The 27,229-nt window shown below is 35.9% G+C and overlaps 1 protein-coding gene and 1 pseudogene across 3 annotated transcripts; one reads left to right on the top strand and one right to left on the bottom strand.

The window, feature by feature from the left end:
• Positions 1 to 1,368: 1,368 nt before the first annotated feature.
• slc7a2 (solute carrier family 7 member 2) lies at positions 1,369 to 13,581 on the bottom strand. 3 transcript variants are annotated; one of them, XM_052574327.1, is made up of 12 exons: positions 13,367 to 13,581; positions 11,202 to 11,576; positions 10,964 to 11,119; positions 10,331 to 10,496; positions 10,087 to 10,223; positions 9,767 to 9,989; positions 8,606 to 8,745; positions 6,269 to 6,371; positions 5,716 to 5,915; positions 5,457 to 5,623; positions 4,251 to 4,359; positions 1,369 to 3,087 (listed from the first exon to the last, which is right to left on the bottom strand). In XM_052574327.1, the coding sequence occupies exons 2-12, from the start codon at positions 11,569 to 11,571 to the stop codon at positions 2,933 to 2,935; spliced, it is 1,926 nt and encodes a 641-aa protein (XP_052430287.1). In that variant the 5' UTR covers positions 11,572 to 11,576; positions 13,367 to 13,581; the 3' UTR covers positions 1,369 to 2,932. The 3 variants fall into 3 exon arrangements, with proteins under 3 accessions (XP_052430287.1, XP_052430286.1, XP_052430288.1); XM_052574326.1 differs by having other exon boundaries at positions 11,202 to 11,589; XM_052574328.1 differs by lacking the exon at positions 8,606 to 8,745 and adding an exon at positions 8,063 to 8,199 and having other exon boundaries at positions 11,202 to 11,589; positions 13,367 to 13,580.
• Positions 13,582 to 16,110: 2,529 nt separating this feature from the next.
• On the top strand, positions 16,111 to 27,089 carry LOC127971291 (myotubularin-related protein 7-like; annotated as a pseudogene).
• Positions 27,090 to 27,229: the final 140 nt, after the last annotated feature.

Here is a 27,229-nt window from a genome sequence, read left to right on the forward strand (position 1 = left end):
TGTGACATCTAGCAATTGTAAGTCGCTTTGGATAAAAGCCTCAGCTAACTGTAAATAACAATAATTTACCTAAAAATTGCTGTTATTTTCTCATCCAAGATAAATATGATATTCTTTAGAACCAACAACACACACACAAAAACTGAACCCATGGTCCAAAAAAGCAGACAACAAAAAATCCTCGGTTTGTACTTCTAATTTATAACCATGCGTTTTGTTTTGTTCTCAGAGTCATATTCATCAATAATCACGCAACGCTGACGTCTTACGTCATCCGCCAGAACTGCTTCTGCGTAAGACAGATAACAGAATTTTTGCTGTTGTTATGATTTGTCATCTTGTCTAAAGGTATGATATTTGTCTTGTGAAATACTGCAGTTGTATGTTGATTTGCTGGAATTAATGTTTGTAAGTTTGTAAGTCAAATAATAATAATAAAAAAAAAAAAAAAAAAAAAAAAAAGACAGATAACAGAAATATAGGCTACTCAAAACTTTTCAATTGAAAATAGAAATTACTTTTATTTATTTTTATTAAAAAATGAAAAGTCTGTAAGTCAGTTTTTTTATGTGTAATATTTGTTTACGAACTGTGATGCCTGTATGTTTGTAATTTGAATTACTGTGATGTTTGTACCTACTTTGTATGATTGTTAATTGAACTCTAATAAATAAAAAATAAATAAATAACAAAGATGACAGATAAAAAAAGACAGATAACAGAAGTGAGAGAAAGGTGTTTATTACGTTTGAAATATGCAGTGTGAGGCATGTTTTATTATGGATGTGCGCGCTGTATTTGACGACTTGTGGACTGTTGAACTGCAATAACCCGCTGACTATGATCTTCAAATAGCCAGGATATTTTGTAATATTACTCCGACTGGATTCGTCTGAAAGAAGAGTCATATACACATAGAATGCCTCTAGGGTGAGTAAAACGCTAGCTTGTTTTCATTTTTGGGTGAACTATTTTATAAATAATAGAATATTCATACAATATTCAGTATGAAATATTGTGAGATAGTTCTGTGTCATTCATTTTATGCTTCACAGATAGTGGTCACCTTATCAATTATTTTATTATATTATTATTATTATTAATAATATTAATAATAATAATATTTGGGCAGTTTTGTGCTTTGTTTACTGAAGCGTCATGCTGAAATCTGTTTCCATTGGCAGTTGAGTTTTGCATTAATTTGAAAACAAATATCATCTTCTTTTAATAGAAATTTAACATTACTGAGATGAGACGAAAAGTAAACTAATCAACAGCTCAACAGATACCAACCAAGGAAAAAATATCTATTAAAATGTAAATAAAATGATTTAATGCCTATTTAAAATTATGTGGGGGAAACATTGCTGAAAAGGGTGAAAATTTTATTGTTTTGTATGCAACCACTTTCCAATGTTTTGACAATGGCATAATCAAAACATTACATACATCATTAAAAAAAATGATTATAATGATAAGATACAATGATACAAAGGCTTTAAATGGAAGTTGATGTGCATTACTTAGTGAGACACTAACACATTGTTATTAATGGTTGTTCCAGAATCTTAGCCTCTCAGTGACTAATTTACTATGCAATCTACAACTACAAATTAACGTGGAAAAAGTCTTGAGCACTGGATAGCAGAAGAAACACTTTCAGATGCTCATGCTTTGCATTTTTTATAGGCCACTGCTTGCATCACTTTGTTAGCTGGATTAAACATATTGTCATGCATTGAATGACCGCAGTGGACTACGTAGTGTACTGTAGATGGTTGATTATTCATCATAGTGTTTCAGAAAATTTTGGATTAATTAATTGTAGAGTAAAAAAATCTAGAAAGTAAATAAAGTGGGGGAAAATGTTAATTTTACAAGACAAAACATACATACATACATACTTGCTCCTCTTCAACATCATCAGACCTTCTGGTTGTTAAACAACAGATGAATACTGTACATTGTAAGATATCTCTGTCAAACATTCAGCGATAGTTACACAACACATGTAACATAGGTTAAGATAAAAAATAGTGTTTATCAGAATACAAGAAGACATGAAATAGTGTTATCCAAACAGCTTAACATCTCAGGCATATACTGTAAGTTAAAATAATTAATACTAAATCTTACAATTAAACACTTTAACAAGACAGGTCAATCATGTAGACATGCAGTGAAGCTGGACATTCACCATTATCATGGCTTTACCAATATTTCTTCAGGTGTTCCACATTATTTAATAATGCCACTTTACCACGTGTCCCATACCTTTAAAACTAAGTATAAATGCTATAAAATGTTTTTTCTTTTCTTTTTTTCCTTTTTTTTCCTTTTCTTTTTTTATTTAACAAACTAACAGTGGAAGAAATCTTAAGATACTGTCTGTGGAAATACTTTCATGCAAAAAAAAACAAAAAAACAAGCTATCCCTTTTTCATCAAAACACATTTAAAAAGCAAATTGCTTCAAACACAGAGGTATGTCTTACAGGGGTGAAAATATTTGCTATGACAACAATTCAATGCTATTCTAATGATGTATTCATAAAAATTTATAAAATAAAACAATTAAAAAAAATTAGATCACAACTTGGTCACTACTCATGTTTAGTTATTTTGCTACTATTCATTATTATGCATGTTTTATATCTATTATGTATGTTTTATGTTAAGTTACAAATATAAGCTTATATTGGGTATAGAACAAATTCCTTTAATCAATGCATTGAATTTCTAATGCCAGATTGCACACCCCTAACGTCCTGCTATCACATCACAGATGAGAGCATCAGCACTGAGAGGTGTTACAGTGATTGTTCATGATGGCAGTGACTGTAAAGGCAGAGCTGAATACACAGGTCTATCAGCTGGTTGGTGAATGCCGTGGATAACAGCTATAGTTACTATTATAGTTTATCTGCTGTTCTTTAACATGGGCTAGTCTTCTCGATGTGCGTCACATATTCCACAGTGCCTTCATTTCCTGTCAGTGTCTTTTTCTCTGTCGCAACACCACAGTTCTGTAGATGCCTCTTACGCTCATCACTATGCCAGATTCCATATCCAAAATAAATGAAGAAACCTGTGGAGTGATACAAAAGTTACGATTTCTATCAAATGTGTATTCCATTGCATTTGGATCCATTAGGATGCTTAAAGGCAGTTCATCCAAAAAAAAAAGATAATCAAAGGACAGTTTGCCCAATATAAATTTATATATATATACACTCATACTGCCACTCAAAAGTATTCAAAAATATGATTGATATAGTAAAATATAAAGATACTTTTGTCAGGATTTTTGGATGAATAAAAAGTGAAAAAGACTGGCATTTATTTAAGATAGAAATATTTTGTAACAATATAAACTACTGTTCTAAAGTTTGGTGTCAGTCATTTTAATTTTTTTTTTTTTTAAGAAATTAATACCTTTATTCAGCAAAATGTGCTTAATTGATACAAAGTGATAGTAAAGACTTCTCTTGTTACAAAAGAGTTATATTTTAAATGAATACTGTTCTTTTTAACTTCTTGATTCATCAAAAAATCCTGACAAAATGTCACAGGTTTAAAAAATAATAATAAGCAGCACATTGATTATGAATCAGCATGAAAGATTTCTGAAGGATCATGTGGGACACTGAAGACTGGAGTAATGATACTGGAAATGCAGCTTTTATCATAGGAATAAATTAGGTTTTAAAGTATATTAAGTAAACCATTATTATATTTCACAATATTACAGTTTGTTTCTGTATTTTTGATCAAATAAATGCAGCCTTGATGAGCAGAAGAAATTTCTTTAAAATAAAAAACACAATTAAAATCCTACTGATCCCAATTTGAGCAGTAATGAATATAGATAGACAGACAGACAGACAGACAGACAGATAGATAGATAGATAGAACAAACTTCATTGGTTAAATACTTGAAAAAGAAAAAAAAAGGGTGCTGGGTTTAGATCAAAATGAGGCTATATAAACAATGACAGAATTTTCATCACTGGATAAAACGTCCTGTCCAATTTTTCACCAACATAAACCTGACCTGTGAAAACCAGCCTGGATCACCATGGAACCTATGCTCATCTAAGCTGATCTTCTCTGCAGGGTTTTCTTACTTTTATTTCTGACTATGCCTGTTTTTCAAGCAAACAGCCTTGAAATGGCAATGAGACCTTTAGATTTGTTTGAATGTGGTTCAGGATTGTATCCTCTGTGTGTTTACTCAAAGTTAGCACGTACCTATAGCCATCCAGATGGAGAAACGGATCCACGTGTCTCCGCTGAGCTGAACCATGAGATAGACGTTGACAAATACACTCAAGATGGGTAGAAAGGGCAACAGAGGAACCTGAAGCAAAAAATACACACTACTTCAAACATGTGCTTGACTGCACTCTGCTTAGCACTCACTAATGAAATGACCCAGACTAAAACAGAAAAAACACCATGAATGGAGACTCTCTCGGGTCATATCACATTGTTTTTCATGTTAGATAGCAAGGATAGCACACAATACGGCCCTCCAAAGAACACAGAGTGCTTGGCAAACACAGATATTTTATACAGGCTATTACCCTAAAACCCAGTGCTCTTCTGGACAGAATACACATCAAGATAAACAGAGCAGCAACAGTTCAACATGGTGCACGCTTATTAAAAGGAAAGTACACCCCAAAATGAAAGTTCTGTCATTATTTACTCACCTTCACATCATTTCATTTTAGAAATTAGGCAGATTGTTGCTGCTCTTTTTAATACATTAAAAGTGAAAGGATTGTAGCAGCAGTCCTCATATAACCTGTGTACTATGTAAGTCTTGTGAAGTCATAGTGGACACCATTCACTTATATTGTATGGAAAAGAGCAGTATCCTCACAGAGAAAAAAAAACAGGTTTGGTGATAATTTTGGGGTGAATTATCCCTTTAAGAGTGTGAACACAATGTATATTATGTATATGTTGTTTATATATAATTGTTATAAAGTTTTAAATATTTGGGCTCAAGTCAGTTTTTTTTTAATAAATTATATTTTATTCAGCATGAAAAGTGACAGTTTTCGTATTTATAATGTTACAAAATATTAATTTTTTAAATAAATCTTTTTCTCTATCGAACTTTCTATTCATCCAAGATTCTTGAACAAAATGCACCGCAGTTTACAATTATTTTTTAAAAATAATTATAATTATTAAGCAGCACAACTGTTTTCAAAACTGATAATTAGAAGAATTATAATTAGAATGATTTCTGAAAGATCTTCTGATACTTGTAATGCTAAAAATTCAGCTTTGCCTTCGCAGGAATAAATTAGATTTTAAAATATATTCAAATAGAAAACTGTTCTTTTAAACTGTAGTAATATTTCACAGTTTTACTGTATACGAGACCATAAACTTTTATAGTATACATGTATGTTAAGTATGGAAGATTTCAAACCTACATACCATGAAGGAAACCTTCTTCCTTGTCTGAGGTTGTCTGCAAATCAGAAGGATGCACATGATGAAGATGAACAAAGATGCACCTAAGACCCCCAGGGCCCAAGGCTCCATAGCAATAATGGCCTGTCCGTAGTAGGTGTTGAGTGCGCTAATAACACACACAACAAACACTGCAGGGAAAAACAAACACAGATCAGAAATCTACCCCATTGTCATCAGTTAACTTAAAGTCAAATCAGTCTCTATCTGCTTCTGTACTAACCTATGATCACAACAGACACGTTGACCACAGTGGAGGTCTGTTCAGTGGGCAGCAGTGGAGGGTTGAGCAGAGAGCGCAGGGTAACGTGTCCATCCTTCAGCATGTTCAGGTGAGACTCAGACTCTGTCAGTTCAGACTCACCAACCTTTTCCTTGCCTTCACTGATCCTAGACCTCTCAAACGCAGCATCCGGCTGATACCTGACGCGTGAATTTTAGATTTAAATAGCTACTTCATGCCATTAAAAACAGAAACATTAATGAATCGTATTTTGTTTAATATGATAAATGCATCATAATATGTGACAGTGTCATTTAAGCTCTACAGAGCATATCATAAGATATTGTCATATAAAATCTGTTCAAAGTCAAATCATAGGTTTATATTCCACGAAGATGACACATGAACAGTAGATGGCAGTATATAATTCTCACTGCATAATTCTTGCAGTAGGGGTTGCACCAACTGGTCTGCATCCTTGTATTAACAGCTGGATTGCAAAGAGTAATGCTGTCACCTTGAACTTTTTTGAATGCAAGGGATATACACTAACCTAAGGATTAGAACACAAGCAGCCACCAAAGAGTATGCCAGCAAGGTTCCGATAGACATCATGTCCACCAGCGCTTTCAAGTCAAACAGGAAAGCCATGACAGCTGTTGGGTAGTAAACAAAAGCAGAAGTCAGATGAAGTAAAAAAAAATAATGAATTAATGCATATTTATATCACAGTAACGTCTATAAATTAAGTAGTTACATACAGTGGCCCAAATATTTAGACACTTAAGCCATACTTAAAATGCATTAATTGCAAGGCATCATGACAATTTAAATACTTATATTTTCTTGTGATAAATGTAAAAAAAAAAATCAGCGGTGCTTAGAATTACTTCCTAGGTTGATAACCAGAATGTTTTTTTGTTTGTTTGTTTTACTGGATCTTGAGTTTAGCTTGAAAAGTGCATTATTTTCCAACTTAATCCATTGAACTTACAAGTGCGGCTTGGTTGTCAAAAATATTTCACGGCCATTATACAACAACAGAGCATGCACAGTTTATTATTTCATTTGTGTTCACTGAATAAAATAAATCTTCCAGTTTGGAGGAGCCTGATTGGTTAATCATGAAATTTCCAAAGTAATGCAGGTGTAAATGAAAGCTTCATTAAATGTACTGTGGGACTTATAAATAAATCTCAGTCTTTGTCAATAATCAATACAGATTATCTTTATTGGGGGATGTCTGACTTTAAACTCAGAATTCAATAGTATTGGTATCTTCTGAGGAAATCCACACCAGATGTGCTCTATGACTTCATATACAGCTGTTTAGACTTCCCTCACAGTAAGAAGGCCATGTACACTAACAAGCATACAGTGCTACAATATAGACTTAACATGTGCAATGTGCAGGGGGCTCTGAAAACCATTATCTGCCCTGGGTCCTCATCCCTTCACTGAGCTTCCCCTCTGCTTTCTCATTCTTTAGAAGTCCTTAAAATCCATAGGCATCCACTGAGCGACCCCTGCTAGCATCAAAGTGCTGTATTACCACTCTGTAGGGAAGTACTAAGAGTCTCTCCCTGCAGCTGTCAGCAGTATATTACACATCTGCACCTGACACGTGAGTTCACATATACAATAGCGCTCAAAATAATTGCTTTATAATTTAATAATGCTCACCAGGCAAGGCTACTTTTATTTGATCAAAAATATAGTAAAACAGTAATATTAGGCAAAATGTAAAATGTTTTCTATTTTAATGTATTTTAAAATGTGATTTATTTCCTCTGATACAAAGCTGAATTTTCAGCATCATTATTCTAGTCTTTATGTCTTTAAATGTCTTAAAGCTGTCACTTTTTGTCAATTTAACGCATCCTATTTTAATCTTTCTTCACTTATGAATGGTAGTCACAAACATATCATCCATATTTCAAAAAATATTATGTTGCAAAAACTTTTATATATTTGAATAGATAAAACTTAAAGTTACTTTAAATTGTATTAACATTTTCTAGTATTACTATATTACTAATATTACTTATATTACTGTTATTCTGTTTAAATAAATGCAGCCTAAAGCATAAGAGGTTTCTTTCAACAATATAAAAATTGAATGATTTCCTTTCTTTTCTACATATCACTTTTGCATGCAATAAATAGCTTACCACAGAGATTTCTATCACATATTGTATAAATCACAGCAATTTTAGCACCACCACCACCACCACAGCATGCATCCATTAACAGGCTATACTGTAATTAAGCAGACACACTGCACCTTCACCAGGCTGACACAAACAGGACAGCAGGCCATGCAAGGCCTACCTCGGTCTTAGCTTACCCGCGGTAGCGCCTGCTGCCATAGTGGCAGCCACTGGTGACTGACGCTTACTCACTTTGGAAAGAAATCTGAATAGCACGCCATCTCGTGCCATGGCAAACAGAATGCGGGGAAGAGGGAACATAGAACCCAACAGGCTAAAGACAAAAAAGGATTCATGGTTCAGACACCTGCTACTCTAGAGGGAGAAAAAAACATATTAACCAACACCAGCAAGTGTGAAGGAGCAAAAACTGACCAAATGCAGCCAATTGTGTTTTTTTCAGTCATTTGTAATTATTGGAAGATTTGTTTTTAAAAAATAAATGAGCATACGTAGACAAACTGATATTCACTAAACTGCCATGAACTGCTATGACTTTTCAGGATTTTATTCATTTCCTTGATTCATCCAGGCTCGGATGTTGCCATTTTTAAAAGCCCTGATAATTTGATGTATGTTTTTATAGAATAATTCTTCATATTATACATTTACGCTCTTTTCACATTTGCCTGGTGGACCACATTGGCGGTTTGCATGGCAATTGTGCCTCCATCTCTCACCTGCAACTACACCTGAAGACATTGTAGCAATAAGAGGGGTCTTCGTCTTAGGATTGATTTGGGCTAACACTTTGAAAAGCACCCCATCCTGTGCCATAGCATAGATTACACGCGGCATTGGGAAAATGGAGCCCAGCAGACTGCATGTGAAGCAAAGACATCAGCAGAAGCAAGGGGTCAATTAATTACATGCTGCAGAGCTGATCCCAAACACTTCTGTTACAGGCCACCACAAACAATGATTTTGATTTTAAAGTCAACATGAACTCAAAAATAAAAACACAAAAAAAATTTCCCAATAGACAGAATTGAGTTTGCTTATGTTTGTTTTTTACTCTAAAAAGCTAATTACAGAAGCAATATGGTTTGCCAAATGGCTGTTTCATGTTGACTTTAGGAAATATGAAATTTGACAGCACTTTGCAAATGGGACCAGACGTACAGTTAAATCATCTTGATTTTTTCCTGGGAGTATTGCACAAGAGCCTAAGCTAATAGCATCCTATAAAATGTTTTAGTAAATTCATAAAACAACACTAGTGGCTACAATCAAAATTATCTGTATTAAGCATAAAACTTTTATAGCAATATGATAACAGCTTTAATTACTTAACCAATCACACACCTTGATGTTTTTGAACAGAATAAAAGTAATATTCAAGCAAATACAATAAATATACTGTTAAAATGAGTGGGTTATAATTCATGCTGCTTTAGGGAACGTTGCTAATTACCAAACAATAGTCCTTACTGATTTATGTCACCAGGAAAAAACAAAACCACATTCCACTTGAACATTTTTTTCTGAAAGAGAGCAAGTATAAACCTTAATCATCTTAAAGCTTATAATAATAATCTGGTTAATTAAATGCTATGTATAATTATTTATACGGCTCTCTTTCAAACAAATCACCATCAAAAAGTCATTAGAGATGCAAAGCATATAGGAATAAATCCACCAAAAGACCCAACTAAGAACTTCATACAAATTAATTAGGAAAGAAATGTTTTACTGAATCACAAACAAATGACAAAGTGAATAAAAGCATTTTTATGTAATTATTCAGAGTGTTTTGATATCGGCATGCTGCCTCAATATACAATCTTGTAAGAAGCCTTGGCCAGCAGAACAGTATTAAAGGAGCAAAGAAAGATGTTTACCTGGTTGATAAAGCACAGAGCGATCCTGCCGCTACAACATATTTGGCAGGCCCCCAGCCCACATATTCAAAAGCCAAAGGCAGGGGACTCCTCTCATCCAGCAGGTAGTAGGGCATCATGAGCGTGAGGGCGGCTGAAACACCAAAGTAGGCGAGAAAGCAGACCAGCAGGGAAACAACTATCCCAATGGGAATGGCCCTCTGGGGATTCTTCACCTCCTCACCTGGTCACAGTTACAAATATCAGAAGTATTTGAGCACAAGACTAGACTGAAGAACCGAAGCTAACTGTTGTATAAAACAGAAGAAGTGATTGAATACCTGTAGTTGCAATGCAATCAAATCCTACGAAGGCATAAAAGCAGGTGGCGGCACCAGCGAGTGTCCCACCAAAGCCATAAGGGAAAAATCCCCCTGACCCATAATCGCTAGTGACATTAGCAGTGTGTGAGAGATTCCTGTAAGCGGATTTTAACATTTTAATGATTATGATCATCAAAAATTCAAACATTAGGATTCGTTTGTTAAGATATAAAAGGAAAGTAATTGAAAATATATTCTTCACCTTTTGACAACTGTAACGTTTATGAGAGATTCCTCAGATATATTCCAATTGAGCGAGTCTCCTTTGACGAACCCAGAGATGATAACAAACACCAGCACAAGCACGTTTACAGCTGTGAAGATTTTGTTGACCCAAGCTGATTCTTTCACCCCAAAGGAGAGAAGGCCTAGGGCGAAATTACGGCAACAGACATTTCAATTCAGTTTAGGAAATAATTCATGTAATAATTTAGCTGCAAATATGCATTCAGGAGATTTTAGATTTTTTTATTTGTGCTAATCTTAAATGATAAAAGACATTTAAATGTATTCATTTATCCAAAGCAACTTACACATGAGGAATACAACAAGCATTTCATCTTAAAGCAGCAGTAACAGAAGAACTACACTCTCAGAAAAAAGGTACAAAAGCTGTCACCGGGGACATAACCTTTCAAAAGCTTCTCGTATGTAACATATAGGAAATATGTACACTAAAATGCACCCTATAATGGTAAATAAGGTAAAATGGTGTACTTTTTGAAAGGGTACCATCCCAGTGACAGCTTTTGTGCCTTTTTTCTGAGAGTGTGGCAATACAATAAAATAGAACAAGCCAGAACAAGGAGAGATGAATGAAGTTCATGATCTTTACCTGACAGTAGTAAGATCAGGCAGACAGCAAAGAAATCAGGGTACTCTGCAAGGCCGGGCAAACTCATTCTGAAGTACATTTTGCAGAACTTTTCAATGTGGCCCCCTATAATCTCATCAAACGTCCCACTCCAGGCGCGTGCCACACTAGACGTCCCTGTTCAAAAAAAAATATCAGTTTAGCTTGGAAAATTCTGTATAGAACTGCATGCTTTAGTATATTTCTAAACCATAATTACCTATGACGTATGACAGAATGAGGTTCCATCCTGTTATGAATGCCCAGAGCTCCCCCACAGTCACATAGCTGTACAGATAGGCTGAGCCCGTCTTTGGTACCCGCGCACCAAACTCGGCATAACACAGGCCGGCCATCACAGATGCAAGAGCAGCGATGAGGAAGGACACCACAATGCTGGGGCCTGAACTGCCTTTGGCTACCTCCCCTGCGAGCACATAGACACCGGCCCCAAGTGTACTTCCCACCCCGAGGGCAATCAGATCAACAGTGGAGAGACAGCGGCACAGCTTGGACTCTTCCAAAGAGTCCTGGTCCACATTCTTCCTCCTCACAAGGGAGCGACCAAATGTGAGGCAATGTTCCAGCATTCTTCCTGTTACCACAAACTGTCAAATAAATAAATCAGATATACAAACTTTTTTTATTTTTAAAGTGAAAGGATACCATTTATTTTCCTTTTTATGTTTGAAATACTCAGGACCGAATCTGAGCGGTGAACATTTGTGTAGTTTTTGGCTAACATTGCACACAATAAATGCACAATGAAATGATTCGATTCTGCAAGATTGTGAACCAAGGTAGAGCTGAGGCATGGAAAAGAACACTGTATTATTCAATAACACTTTTGGCCTTTGTTCTTACTTGCACCTTTATAATTTAACAGGTTTTTAGCATTGCATAATGCACAATAATCCAAAAGCCTTAGGCATTATTGCATAATAGTGGGATAAAGTGCTTTCAACTTGAAAGGCGTAGGTATTTGGCACATCGCTTATTGGTCAGTGCGCTTCTGTGCAGTTAAAGAATTAAATTAGTTATGAGCCACTGGCATCAAGTTAATTAAAAGTAAACATTCTTTATAAATGTATAAAGTATTATGTGTTTATATAAAGTTTATATCAGGTAGATTACCACAGAGGTTTGTTCTGTCATGATTAAATATCATAGCACAATCTCTTTAAATACTTTATATCTAAAAAATATAATCATATATATTATTATTATTACAATACAGTACTATTCAAAGGTTTGGGTTCATTAAGAAACTTGATCAAAAGTGACAGTAAAAATATTTATAATGTTACTAAATATTTCAGTTTCAAAGAAATGCTATTCTGTTCATCAAATAAAATGCTATCAATATTAAAAACTATCACAAAAAAAATTACAGTATAAATGATCACACAAATATGAAGCAGGAAAAAACATTTTTAACCGTTATTAATAATTGAGCAGAAAATTAGCTTATGAGCATTATTTCTGAAGGATCATGTGACACTGGAGAATTATGCTAAAAATTCATTTTTTTCCATCACAGGAATAAATTACATTAAAATTACAAATTTTTATAGGAAAGGTTATTTCAAATGTGATAATATTTCTCTATATTTCTTTTTCACTGTATTTTTTATAAAATGCGTCCTTGGTGATCCTCTTTTAAAACAATATTAAAATCTTAACCCCAAACTTTTGAATGGTAGAATACTTCTTATATATATATATATATATATATATATATATATATATATATATATATATATATATATATATATATATATATATATATATATATATAAACACCCACTAGCAAATACTGTAGTAGGCTATACAGAACAGTTTTAGAGATTTGTTTTCCAATCTGAATTGAACTCGCAGACCAAATTTGCAGTTAAGTTACTTTCGAAAGAACTTCTTTTACACATAAAACAAATATTTTTACAAATGATTTGGCACATTGTGGTGTGTGTGACCAAAACGCTGAGCATTAGCTTTACACTGTGTCTGCTTACAACCTTTGAAAGGTGTTGATAAATCACACAGGCAGAGAAGATTGACATGCATGAGGCTGTAGCCGTGAGGGCTCATCATGCTAAACTTGACAAACAACTCTGAAGCTCAGATACAGCGTAGCATATTTTATAGTTGGCCTGGTTTGATTAAGTCTTACTGTAATAAGTGAATGGATATCATTATTCTACAGCAAGGAGTACAGACAGAATTTGTACATGCAATGGTCACAGATTAACATTTATACATTAGTCTGCTTTAAAATGACATTTTCAATGGATCTGCTAAAGGTATTTGAGTGTATGTAAATGCATGTGATCAAATAGAAATGATTGACAACTATGTATTTGCATAAACACAAAATCTAAAACTTACCACCTGATGAGAGAATTGCCTTATGGACGTAATGTAATGTCTTACAATTTCATGCAAACACACACATACACGCCTCCACACACACGCCTCTCAGGGAACTCCACTGATTTCTTTAAAAAGCTCACGGCTCAGAGAGATCCAAGTCAGTCCTTCCAAAGTTTGCTCCTTCCTTCCTCAAGCTCAAATGTCATGTCACCCCACAACTGCACTAGTTTTACTGCCTACTTTACTCTCTTCTGGTTTGCCTAAACTTGTCCTACCCCGCCCCCTCACCCACCCCCCCATGAGGAGGCACGGTCTGGCCAAAGGGGAGGAGAGACATTTTACACAGAGTGAGGCAATGCAATGCTTATTTTCCTATTCAAACAGGTCTCTCTTATAAAAAAAAAAAAAAGAATAATGCTTTATTCTGAACATGCTTTAAAAAAAAGAAAAAAAAAGACACCCGCATGCCCGAGTAAGTCCCAGCTGCCAGTGCACTTATTGACCAGTGATAAATGGTTAAGCAATTGACATTGACAAACATTGAGACAGACATCTGTTTGCCCAGTGCAGTGCGGAAGAGTTGCTAAAAGCATGGACATGATTGGACAAAGAGGTCTGTCACAGGTAAAGAGCTTTAATGGATTATTGTTTCCCTTATTTATAAGCCCATGAGCTGGATACAGGGTCAGTTGGCCTCTCCAGAAATACAGTATAGTGATAACAAATCTGAGAAACCGAGGGGATTGTCACTCATGGCTGAATTCAAGTCCAGTTACACATAAGGTGAACACAAATTCTTAAACAAGAAAGTATTTGTCAAATATGTGAGCCTAGTAACTAAATGTAAAGAGCAGAGTAGAACTAAAGATCAAGTTACCATAGACCTTAGTCAGGGTAAAGAAGGAAAGGAAAATGAAAGCAGGGTCTCGAAATGCTTTTTTTGCATTAGTTAACCCAAACATTGGGGTCATACAGTATGATGCTGCTAAAAAGGACACTATTTGGTGTATTTGGTGTAATTGTATTCATGCGGTTTAAGGTTAAAAAAACACATTATTTTCCACATACTGTACATTATTGTTTCACCTCTATGCCCCATCTTCTAAAACACGTCGATTTTTACATGACTCATCTGTCTCAAAAGCGAGGTATGCTGTGATTGGTCAGCTAGAAAATCATGACATTTGCCAAGTATGGTTACCCATTCTCAGAATTGGTGCTCTGCATTTAACCCATCCAAGTGCACACACACACAGCAGTGAGAAGTGAACACACACCCGGAGCAGTGGGCAGCTATATATCCAGTGCCTGGGGAGCAACTGGGGGTTCAGTGCCTTACTCAAGGCCACTTCAGCCATGGGTATTGAGGGTGTATGTGTATTTACAATATTTAATTCCGTCTTACATGTTATTTACTCAGGCCACCTTCTGTGTAGAAATTGTGAAAGTTTCTGAAACTGTATGGTGCAATGGAAGTTATTCTTAAATTGCTCTGCTCTAGCATGAGCCAGGCTGTTTCATCTTTCTTCATCAGTTGTAAGGCTGTGTCCATTCTGTGCCCTTTATCTATCTGAACAATACAGTGAAAGCAAATGCCACCCTAAATGGATGGGTAAGAGCCACCATTGCAAACATTCATACACTATCCAAGGAAACAGCAGAACAGACTGCTTTACAGAAATTCAGGGAATGTTGTTTAGCACATTTGCCAGTGCTGGCACAGTCATCAGGTAAAGACAGACCTGACATGAATCAAAAGAAATGACATTAAAAACCTGATGCAATTACTTGCTAAAAGAACTTTTGAAACATCATAAGATGTCTATCATTAGAACAGAACCTCTAGGACCATTTCACTTTGACAACCTTTATATTGCATAAAAGACTACTGAATATGTGCTGGCGAACTTCTCTCATTGTAAGTCTAAAACCCAGAGGCCTTTTCAGGCATCAAATCAAGTCCAAAGAGCAGCTGCATTCATCTGCCAATGTAGTCCTTCACAGTAGAGAAAAAAGAAGACAAGATTCCTTGAGAAATGGGAAGAAACCAGTTGAACTGCTAATTTTTTTCAGCTGCACATTAATTTCAGGTCATACAACCATGTTTTCCTCTGTCTCTCAGGACAGGCAGACCTCACTGATGTACAAGATTGGCAATGTCACGCACATGACCACAGTTAAAATATTGGTTCTAATGTCAACACCGTTATACAGCAGCGCTGAAACTGTTTGTCATAGTGACACTCCACACCACTTAACAGAGCTGTCACCAGGAAATGTTCAAGTCAATTATTAGTGGGAAGACATGAGGACAGTCCAAGCTAATGGGTACAGATAAGAATATAAGGATACAAATCAGAAAACCTGAGCAAAAAATTTTAGTTTCATGCAGTGTCATTGTTGCAAAATGCACACAGCTGTTACAAAGATGAACTGCCCTCTCTCCCTCTTTATCTATGAGAGCAAATAACTTTTATGCAATGAGTGTCACTTTGTGCTTGCTTTTGTTTTGATGACACAACCAACAGTGGAGTCCTTAGAGTTTAGTTACCTTTTAACCATCCTCCATTAAAGGACAAAAAGAACCATCTTTAACATTTTCAGCCTGATTGAAGGAATGAAACCAGTAATGATCCTGTGCTCCACTTAAACTCACAACGGTTACCAGAAGACTATAAGTCTAGACTTGAATCATACTGCGCTGACTCTTGAAAATCTAGACCAGTCTGATCAGTTAAAATGAGCAAAGGCATGGGAAAATGATCATCTATGACATAACTGCATTTCCTAAGGAGAATCTGGTGAAGGTAAGATGACAAAACTTTATTTTTATGCTAAGAAAGCATTATCTGGTACAGTAAGGGTATTGCATTAAGTGCAATAGAAAGGAGTGACTATTACCTCATGCAGTGAATTCACATACTGACCCAGGAACCTTTGTTAATGCCCATAATCTTATTTATATTGAATACCAAAGTGAAGCCTGAAATGATCACCTCTGTGTATTGCAAGATCTACTTAATGCTTTTTTTATTACAAAGGAGCTCAATTTGTCTAATCCTTTTCAGCGCAGTAGTCTTTTGGAAAACTACCCCAAGGAGCATGTATCCAACTTTCTTTCTTTTTTCTTTGGTTACTAGGCCAGAAATCAAAATACATTTGTTGATTTTTGCATGTCAACTAATGATATAATAAAAACAAAAGTGTTATGAAGGCTGATGAAGAAATCCTTAGTTACAGAAACTGGGTCATTACTGGGATCACAATCCTGCTTGATTAACCATTATGGCCCTGAGCAGAGCACTTAACATAGGTTGCTCCTGCAGGTCTTTCCTTGCCATTACATATACAATATGATTAAGTGTACTAACATCTGGGTCATGGGTGGTTATCAGAGGTATGTTTAAAGAAGGGGGAATGACGCAGGTGAGTGCATGTATGTTTTCAGGCAAAATACATTATAAAACATATATGTACTATAGTAGGCCTACTCAAATTCTGCAAGCTTCAACATATTTTAAGAAAGATGGTAGGCCATAAAATCTACTACAATTGTTGTTATCTGAAATATCTGTAGTAATATATATGTAAAATTATAAGCAAACTATTAAAATAGATCTCCTAAATGCAATGAAACACTGGTTTGCCTTTATTCAATCAAAATGAACAAATAATATGAAGACCCTGTAAATAGTACTGAACTAAATTACAATGCAATGGTGACTGGAAGTGAAATAGTCAATGGGCAAAATCAAAGTCCTTTACGCAATTTTCCCCTCAACAAAACTGCACAATCTGAAAAGTCTGAAAAGGCTCACTGATTAACTCAAAGAGTCATATGACGTCACAGAAGTGTCAATATGTATTTTGTGTAGGGAGATTGGGGAGATAGGTTTTAAGAATGAGAGATAGTTATCTGTGAACTTAATCTTTGCTGTAAAAAAATGAATAGTTTAGGGGGAAAATATCACTATGATTCATTAGAGATGAAACAGGTCAATAAGAAAATATGTATGCTATGATTGTCAATTGGATATTTTAAACAAGTAATCATCATTTTACTGCCATTTAATTATTTTTAAACAAGTAATCATCTGAACTGTTCAAGGTCATAATGATGTTTGATCCTGGTTAAGCGTCATGATTCAGTCACGTAATCTTTGCTCAGTGGTTTCAGGCCCAACAATACGTAATCCACAGTGTGCATGCTGATATAATAGTCCAACAATACTTTGGTATCAAGTCAACAAATAAGAATACTTCATAAGACCAATACAAATAAAAAATATAAAAAATTAAGTGAATTGTTGGCCTTTCTGTAAAGTATGTTCATTTACTGTACACATACTCAATACTTGGTAGGGGCTCCTTTTGCTTTAATTACTGCCTCAATTCGGCGAGGCATGGAGGTGATCAGTTTGTGGCACTGCTGAGGTGGTATGGAAGCCCAGGTTTCTTTGACAGTGACCTTCAGCTTATCTGCATTGTTTAGACTCTTGTTTCTAATTTTCCTCTTGACAATACCTCATACATTAGATACTCTATGGGGTTCAGGTCTGGTGAGTTTGCTGGCACTCAAGCACACCAACACCATGGTCATTTAGCCAACTTTTGGTGCTTTTGGCAGTGTGGGCAGGTGCCAAATCCTGCTGGAAAATTAAATCAGCATCTTCAAAAAGCTGGTCAGCAGAAGGAAGCATGAAGTGCTCCAAAATTTCTTGGAAAACGGGTGCAGTGACTTTGGTTTTCAAAAAACACAATGGACCAACACCAGCAGATGACATTGCACCCCAAATCATCACAGACTGTGGAAACTTAACACTGGCCTTCAAGCAACTTGGATTATGAGCTTCTCCACCCTTCCTCCAGACTCTAGAACCTTGGTTTCCAAATGAAATACAAAACTTGCTTTCATCTGAAAAGAGGACTTTGGACCACTGGGCAACTGTCCAGTTCTTCTTCACCTTATCCCAGGTAAGACGCCTCTGACATTGTCGGTGGATCAGGAGTGGCTTAACAAGAGGAATACGACAACTGTAGCAAGTTGTGTGGTTGATGCCTTGACCCCAGTCTCAGTCCATTCCTTGTGAAGTTCACTCAAATTCTTGAATCAGTTTTTTGCTTGACAATCATCATAAGGCTGCGGTTCTCTCTGTTGATTGTGCATCTTTTCTTTCCACACTTTATCCTTCCACTCAACTTTCTGTTAACAAGCTTGAATACAGCACTCTGTGAACAGCCAGCTTCATTGAAAATGAATGTTTGTGGCTTACCCTCTTTGTGAAGGCTGTCAATGATTGTCTTCTGGACAATTCTCAGATCAGCACTGTGTAGCCTAATGAACCAAACTGAGAGACCATTTTAAAGGCTCAGGAAACCTTTGCACGTGTTTTGAGTTGATTAGCTGATTGGCGTGTCACCATATTCTAATTTATTGAGATTGTGAATTGGTGGGTTTTTGTTAAATAAGAGCTAAAATCATCACAATTAAAAGAACCAAAGACTTAAACTATTTCAGTCTGTGTGCACTTAATTTATTTAATACACAAGTTCACAATTGGAGTTGAATTACTGAAATAAATGAATTTTTCATGACATTCTAATTTATTAAGATGCACCTGTATATTATATTATATTGTTACAATCGTGAATAAGTCATTTGCTAAAAAAAAAACCTTATTCAGCAACAAAAGAAAAAGAGAAAAAGCAATATTGTTGGGTGTTGTGGTTCGGTTAATTGTGGCTTTAGGACTATTTTCAATGGCAAAATCAGATAAAGTAACTGACAATTTGTACCTAAAATGTATCTAAAATTAACCTCCTGTTTATTTAAGTGTTAAGTGTTCCTCCATGTTAATCCCATATGCCAACAATGTCTGTAATAGTTTTAACACCATGTTTCTGAAGACTTAAAAACATCCTTTGTGCAACTAGATTGCATTTACCCTTACAGTAGTGTCTCAACAACACACAAGTCAAGTGTCTTTCTTTTCTGGGCAACAGCAATGAAAATGTTTTTTTGTCTTTTTTTTCTATCCAGAACTTCAAAAATCACCTAAATATCCAATGGAGTAAAATATAATTTGAGTAGATTAAGAAAACGGCATGCATACGCTATATATTCACACGAATACCATTGTACTTAACTTTTATTAGCCTACACCACCAAACGCCTCGGCTTTAGGACCCAGCAGCGGTCAGCGTGGCACAGAGACCTTACAGAGACGATCACTCACTACAGATGACGGGAGGAGGAGCCATGTGTACCGTATCAACCAGTATTCAAAGCAGCTCAACGTTTCTAACAAATCTACAGATATTATTGTGGTTATTAACACAGTATCACTCGTTCAGTAATGACACTAAGAAGTATTTCTGTACCCTGATAAGCTGCACGCGCCAGAAGTGTAGTGGTCAGAGATGGAGCACATCAGAATGCCAAAGGTAAATGTCCAGCATCCATACAATGATAATCTTTCCCTTCTCATGACATGTACCTCACATCTCCATGCATTCCTTCCAAAAGCTCAACATAAGTCACTTGAAGTTTTATTACTTGTAAATGGATTAATTAATTGAATTCAACACAGTCAGTGAGACCAATGTGCGAGGATAAAAATACAAGGGCCTACATGTGTTATTGTTTACATTAGTTATAATTTAAAGAAAATGACAAAAAAAGCCATATATTTAGGTTTTGCTATTTGATTGCAGATAATTAAAGCATGCAGTATCATTTCAGACCACTAATATGTTTGTGAGATGGTGCATCAGTGTAGTGCATCACTAATGCAAATGTTGTTTAATTACCGTGGTAATATATTACAGGTTGAAAATATCCGTTTAGTGGACAGAAGTTCTTCTCGAAGACCTCAAGTGCGCACGCTCTACCTAAAAACTACACACACTCATTTTGTAGGTAAAGGATCTGAAGACAGAAATGAGCTATTAGGTAAGTGACATTTTCAGTATGTAATTGTGTGGTATTTGTATGCTCTTAATATTTAATAATTAGTTAATTTTCTTTTTTATAAGCACTTTAGCTGACAATTTATGTTCATTTTTCACAGGTTCTTCACAGTTTAGTGTGTAATGTTGTAAAGCATAAAGCATCTCGGGGCGGATACTCTTTATTAATCTACTGCAAGAACTTTCAGATCATAGAGTTTATCGTTCCTCAAGAGAGCGACTGCCATAATGTTTACATTTCACTCTCACGTCTCTCCGTGCCAGGTGGGTCATCTAGCATGCATTTTGGCATGGTTTTAGGTATATACCGTGATTACAATATCATTGCAGCATTTGTACATTTAATAAAATTTTCAAAAGTAATTAAGTAGAAATTATTTCTGTGTGCCAGGACATTGCTGTCATGATTTTGTTTTCTGTCTTGCAGAAAAATATGAGGAGTTGTATTGTTTTTCCTTTAATCCCGATGCTGGCAAAGCTGAAAGGGAGCATTCATGGGACTTTTTAGATCTGAAGGCTGAGTACAATCAAATGGGACTTCCAAATAAGCTATGGCATGTCACCCCAATCAACCGAGAGTACAGAGTTAGTATTTCACCAACCATCTCTATGTAAACGCAATCAATATATTATGTAAGTGCTAGTTTTATGCACAACTTTTCTCCTTGTAACACAGGTGTGTGATACTTACCCAGCAGACTTGTTTGTGCCTAAATCCATCACCCTCCCCGTCATCGTAGGAAGCTCGAAGTTTCATAGCAGAGGTCGATTTCCCACGTTGTCATACCGCTGCAAGGAAAACCATGTGAGTCTGGCTGCACATCCGGCACTTCTCTCTGTAGTCTTCGTATTCATCTGCCTCTTTTAATGAGGCTGTGGAGAATTTTGTCATGTCCTTTATATGTCCTTGCCTGCCAAATACTTGTCATTGGATTGAGGAGTTCAAGGTTCAAGAACACAGAGTTCTTGAGACTTGAGTGTTCTTATAAAAATACCTTATTTCTGATTAACCATAAATATGATGCAGCTTGATTTTGCATTAAACTCCAGCTTGATTACAAAAAAGTGCAGACTACTCCAGCTTTTCACAGAGCAAACTAACAATCAGTTCAACATTGAGTTGTAAGACATTTACCTTGACAAGATACTAAATGTGTCAAGCATCATATGCGTGCAATAATGGATATTTTAAAGGCAAGGTCAAGCTCCTTCTGCACCCTCTTGGGTTCGGAATTCTGTTAAAAGACATTTCATTTCATTGAGGTCAAATATTCCCCTTGGAGTCTTTGTGTTTTCTTTTGGACACATGAATTCAAACCACATGGATAAACTTGTGTGTGATTTCCACATAAGGATCATGCTGGTGAGGCCCAAAGGGGTCAGTTATAGTTTAATATCTCCCCCATTCATGGTTCGTTAACCCCAAAGTATGATTAGAACATTGTCTAAAAAAGTAATATTGCAACTTCAGGATTTAGAGTTTTATGAGGCCAGGGCCAAATTCTCATGAAATGCCCATTCCACAGAGAGGACAGTGTGATCTTCTGTTCTTTAAGTTTAATTTATTAATCGAGCATGACCGGATCAGTCTGGGAATTACTCTGAGACCTTATAAATGCATTTTTAGTAGATTGAGCAGAATTTATTTGAATGAAAAGTATTAAAATATCATTTAGATTATTTTTTTCGCAGTAATTTAGATCAATTTTTTACATTTTAATAATTAAATAAAAAAATTCTTATTACATTATGCTTTCCTCTTTTCCATTTGTTAAAAAAAGCTCAATTTATTTATCGAGCCAGGCTGGGAATTACTTTAATACTTTACAATGCACAATTTCAATAGATAATTGGATTTTTTTTAAATATACGTATTAATAATGAAACTGAAATATTTGTTCATGGATATTTTAATGTATTCATTTTGCACCACTTTCATACTAAAGAAACACTGTACAACTAAACAATTTTGTCCAACCCTTATTTGCCATGAATTATCTTGTTGAGGGTACCTAATGAGCAGGGACCAATCATTACTGGTGTCCATTCAAAAAAAGGAAAAAAAACATGACATCGCAGGATGCCAACATACTGTATGCTAACACCTACTCATATGATGTCTTTTTTTTTAGGCCACGATATGTCGCAGCAGTCAGCCTCTTTCTGGCTTCAGTGCTCTCTGCCTGGAGGATGAGCAAATGCTGCAGGCCATCATGAAGTCTAATCCTGGCAGCAGATTCATGTATGTTGTGGACAAAAGACCCAAGGTCAGTCCACTTAATAATATCAGTGGACCAGATAGCAGAATTACACCTGAAAGACACTTTATGTAAGACTCTCATGTATTTCCAGCTAAATGCAATGGCGAACCGAGCTGCGGGCAAAGGCTACGAAAACAAGGACAACTACTGCAACATTAAATTCCAGTTCATTAGCATTGAAAACATCCATGTGATGAGGGACAGTCAGCAGAAACTCATAGAGGGTATTGTCTCCATCTTATTAAGTGAGAAAAATTAAGTGAATTTCACCTTATAAACCACTGTAGGAGATCCTTCTGTTAAGGTTTTAAAAGGAGAGTTTTGCAGTGGTGCCATTAACAGTTCATAAAATAAGCTTTTTTCCATTAACTTTTTCCAACTAGAAAGAACCTTTTGGAAATGTGGGTGTTAGAGGATCTTCATGCAACTATAGATGTCAAAACTGTTTTGGGGAGTGTGGACCAGCTTGAACTATTAGGAGATCTTCCCATGGTGCATTTATAAAACCAAGACTTTAGCCTAATTAGAATTTTATTGTCTATTATAAAGATATTCTGCAATGAACCATTGATTGTACCACAGGAGAGTTTCTTGGCAAAGCAGATTGTGTCGCAGGGGTGCTTTGAATCCATCTGGCTTTTATTCCTCGCCTATTTTTGTTTTGTTGACTTAACGATTGGAGACCCCTTTTCCCTGATTGAGAAAAGGAGGGCGTGAGAATGAAATCTTCCAGTGTTGAAGAAATAATAGCGGCAATGGGTGTGATAGCATTCTGACCAGAAAAACACTAGGGAGTCATCTGGCTTAATAATCAGAGATTACCCTTCCAGCAGAGACTCTGTGGCTGTTAGAGATCTCATTACAACATGCTTGATTCTTCCTGGCAGTTTCCTGGAAATACTGTAAAGTTAGTTTGGTCTCTGCCACCAAGAGTGACCAGGTTTTTCATTATATTGGCTTGGGCCCTCATCTGGAGCGTTCTCATGGGACGTCACCAGGCCTTAAATACTCTTATCACCTTTGAACTGTTGGCATATCAAACCTTTCAGTGCTCACAAGAAATGTTTATGTTGGTTTGGAGAAAAAAGAATCAATGCCGCTTTTAGAAATTCAAATTCTTTCAGTTGTCATGCTAACTTATGAGCCATAAGACAGGACTGTCATCAAGCCAATTTATCAGTTCTGCATATTTTAAGTAACATAAATAAAGAGGACACTCACAGAGGACGCTACATATGAGTCACCAGCTTTCTTTGCAAAGCCAAAGTAAATATTGAGCACTTTAAAGAAGAGCTCTCTAAACTACGGATATCCAAAAATACTCCTCACATCAGTTCCCTATTGTAAATTCTCAATAAAGCTCCTGGTTTTCATCATATTATGTATAAACTTAAGTTTAGCAATGAATTTGTCTGGATCTTCTCAAAATGTCTGTTGTCGTTTTTTTAGTTTCGGCTCTGTGTTCTCCCTCCATGGGAGAATTACTAACGGGGCTTGAAAATTCAGACTGGTTGAGACACATCAAAATCGATCATGGACTCTTCATATCTAAGTTAAAAAATCTCTAGTCCATTCCTGGGTGCTCTGGTACTGATTTCATGTTCTCATGTACACAGGCCATGACAGAGGAAGGGGTCAGCGTCTTGGTTCATTGTTCTGATGGCTGGAATAGGACGGCTCAGGTGAGCTCTGTGGCCAGTGTGCTTCTGGACCCTTACTACAGGACCCTCAAGGGACTGATGGTAAATGAGAGCATGCAACAGTGCAGTTGTAAACTTGACTCCAAAGGTCACAGAGTTCACAGTGTAAAAAGATGCATAACTGACAGGCTGCCAGTGTGGGTCTTACTCATTTAATTGTACGGATCCACTCTGGCTTGATCTCTGCTGGAGGGAGGCTAGATCTCTGCTGGAGAGGTTTCATTCAATAGCCGGGCACAGTTTGGAAAATCTCTCTTCTTTGAAATTCGCCCTCATATGGGGTCAACATAAAAAGCAGAACCTACTTTCTAGCACAGATTAGTTCTGTCTGTGAATACAGTCTCATTTCCTGATACACTGGTAGCAGAAGGTACAGTATGTGCAGATGCGTAGACTGATTCTGTGACCCATTTTCAAAGATGAAGTGTGTCATTTAATGTGCATGCATCATTAAACCGTTTATTGTTTTCAAACAGGTTTTACCAGCAGTTCCTTCCTTTTATTGATCAACTAAACAAGACGATCAGGAGGCTCCAACAATTAGATCAATGTTTTGATAATGTTTTAAGATAATTACTTGCTTGTAGTTATTTCTAAACTGGGATATGAAGTATCTTAACATTGGAAATTGACATTTTACCATTATACGTTTCACAAGAACTGTTTGGGTTGGAGGGATTTCTTAATATTTTTTAAAAGAAGCCTCTTATGCACACCAGCATCATTACTTGAGTCTTCAGTATCATATTATCCTCCAGATGCCGTTCTAAAATGCTGATTTGGTGCTTTATAAACATTTATTTTTATTTTTGGTGAATAGAAAGTTCAAAAGAACAGTATTTATTTGATTATGAAAGTCTTTACCAACACTTTTGAGCTATTTAATTTATCCTTGCTTAAAGTATGAATTTCTTTTAAAAACCCATTTTAAATTTGAATGGCATTTTAAGTAAAATCCTGTTTTATTTTATGTGCAGGTGCTGATTGAGAGAGACTGGGTTTCTTTTGGACATAAGTTTTCACACAGGTTGGCCTCTATATTAATTTACAGAGGTTTTTTGATGTATTAACTAAATAAATGCTCATTCTAAATGTAATTTACTTTATGGCTTTTCAGATGCGGTCATCTCATTGGAGAGGTAAAGGAAGTGTCCTGGATTGTGTATGGCAGCTTATGGAACAGTTTCCCTGTGCTTTTGAATACAATGAGAAGTTTCTGATCAGCATCCACAACCACATCTACTCCTTTCACTATGGCAACTTCCTTTGTAACAGCCAGAAGGAGAGGAAAGATCTGTGGTAATTGTCCTATTTATTTGATGACGTGAATGACAAAACTTAATTTGGTGTTCAATTTTATGGTACTGCGGATGTCAGTACTGAACATGTTTTATTGCATGTGTTTTTTTCTGTAGCATCAAAGAGAAAACTCATTCCATATGGCCTCATTTGTGGGTGAACAAGCAGGATTTCATGAACCCTCTGTTCAAACCTGATCAGAGCCAGAATCAGGGACTTCTGAGGCCCAGTACTGCCCCCTACTGTTTTAAGCATGTTAGAACATGTTAAATAGTTTTTTGATCTCCTCTATAAAAAATAAACAGATTTTGATTCTCTTTCTCATGCATAATTTGTCTCTCTAGTACTATCTTTAAGTCAATACAGCTATTACAGAGTAACTGATATATGGTATGTATGTTTGTTTAACTGCAAAAAATGCTTGTCTTTTCCATGTTTAGATACTGGAGAAGGCTGTATAATCGTTTTGATCGTGAGTTGCACCCACGTCAGTCTGAGCTATATTGTCTGATGACTGTGAAAGGCTCTCTGTGAGCAGGTAAAATGCCAGATATTTGCCTGAAATGTTACAACAAGGAGAGAGAGAGAAAGTGCAGAGCTTTGCCTGTTTGGAGACGAAGCAAAAATCTCTGATGCTGACAATAGTGACCAGGAGTCAGGAGTAGCAGATTTCAGCTCCCATTCTTCTGGTGAAGAGTCCCTGCCAAGTGAGGACAGCGTGAAGGATCCTGACTCAGATGAGACTGGCCCCAAAAGAGCGTGAAGCTTTGTGAGCAAGATATGTTCGTGAGCAAGATATGAGTGTGGGTATTTCATAATATGCAAAGATATTGGACAATGTGGACATGTGTCTCATGTGTCTGGCATTACAGATGCATGTCTTTCTGTCTGAATGTGTAATACAGGTCTATTATATCAAGAGTTATGTTCCATTCTAGTATATATTTATAATTTCTCATTAGCATGAATTCTTTCAAGCATTGAATACTTGTGTGCAATAAATGATCTGATCTTAATTTTTTGCACTTTATGCACAATAACATGAATACATGAAAAATCAGGTTGTTGTGAAATTAATGATATTTACATTTCTCCAGGTGTGCTTCAGAAGAAACGTTTACTTATTTAAAACTATTTATTTATTACTTAGCAGATTGGGTCAGTCCTTGGATAGTTTAGATGGTGTACAACTTCTAAAACTTTCATTGTGGTGCATATGGTATAACTCCTGCCCTTTAAACTGAGCCTGGCACATGCACGGAACCAAAAGAAACCAGACCAAAAACAATATTTTCCATTTAATGCACCAAAGGGAATATAATACTAATAAAAAACTCATGTATACATTTAGGAAATTAATGTTCTCTTAAATTATTTTAAAGGATTTATGTCAGTTTAGATCCATACTGAAGGTTTGCTCACCTATTATCATGTCTTAACCTCTCCCTTTGTCACATGGTGTGTAATGTTTAAATAATTTAAAATAAAGTCAACAATACAAGAAAGAAACATTTCTTGAACTTGACTGATATAGTTTTATCAAATAATGGAATTCTGGAATGTTCTAAACTGCATTATAATAAACACCATAAAAGGGTCTTACAAGCAATCAAATGTTTCGAGTTCTTTAAAGAATACATATAAACGTC

The sequence above is a fragment of the Carassius gibelio genome, chromosome B14, assembly GCF_023724105.1.
Source record: "Carassius gibelio isolate Cgi1373 ecotype wild population from Czech Republic chromosome B14, carGib1.2-hapl.c, whole genome shotgun sequence".
Taxonomy (NCBI): domain Eukaryota; kingdom Metazoa; phylum Chordata; class Actinopteri; order Cypriniformes; family Cyprinidae; genus Carassius; species Carassius gibelio.

What these genes read in the sequence shown, in the direction of transcription:
- slc7a2 (XM_052574327.1), bottom strand. Translation starts at nt 11,571, where the DNA reads ATGCTGGAACATTGCCTCACATTTGGTCGCTCCCTTGTGAGGAGGAAG. An exon ending in AACGTTACAGTTGTCAAAAG is followed by an intron (nt 10,224 to 10,330) that starts GTGAAGAATATA and finishes ATCCGCTTACAG; the next exon opens with GAATCTCTCACACACTGCTA. An exon ending in GTCTTCAGGTGTAGTTGCAG is followed by an intron (nt 6,372 to 8,605) that starts GTGAGAGATGGA and finishes ACTACCCAACAG; the next exon opens with CTGTCATGGCTTTCCTGTTT.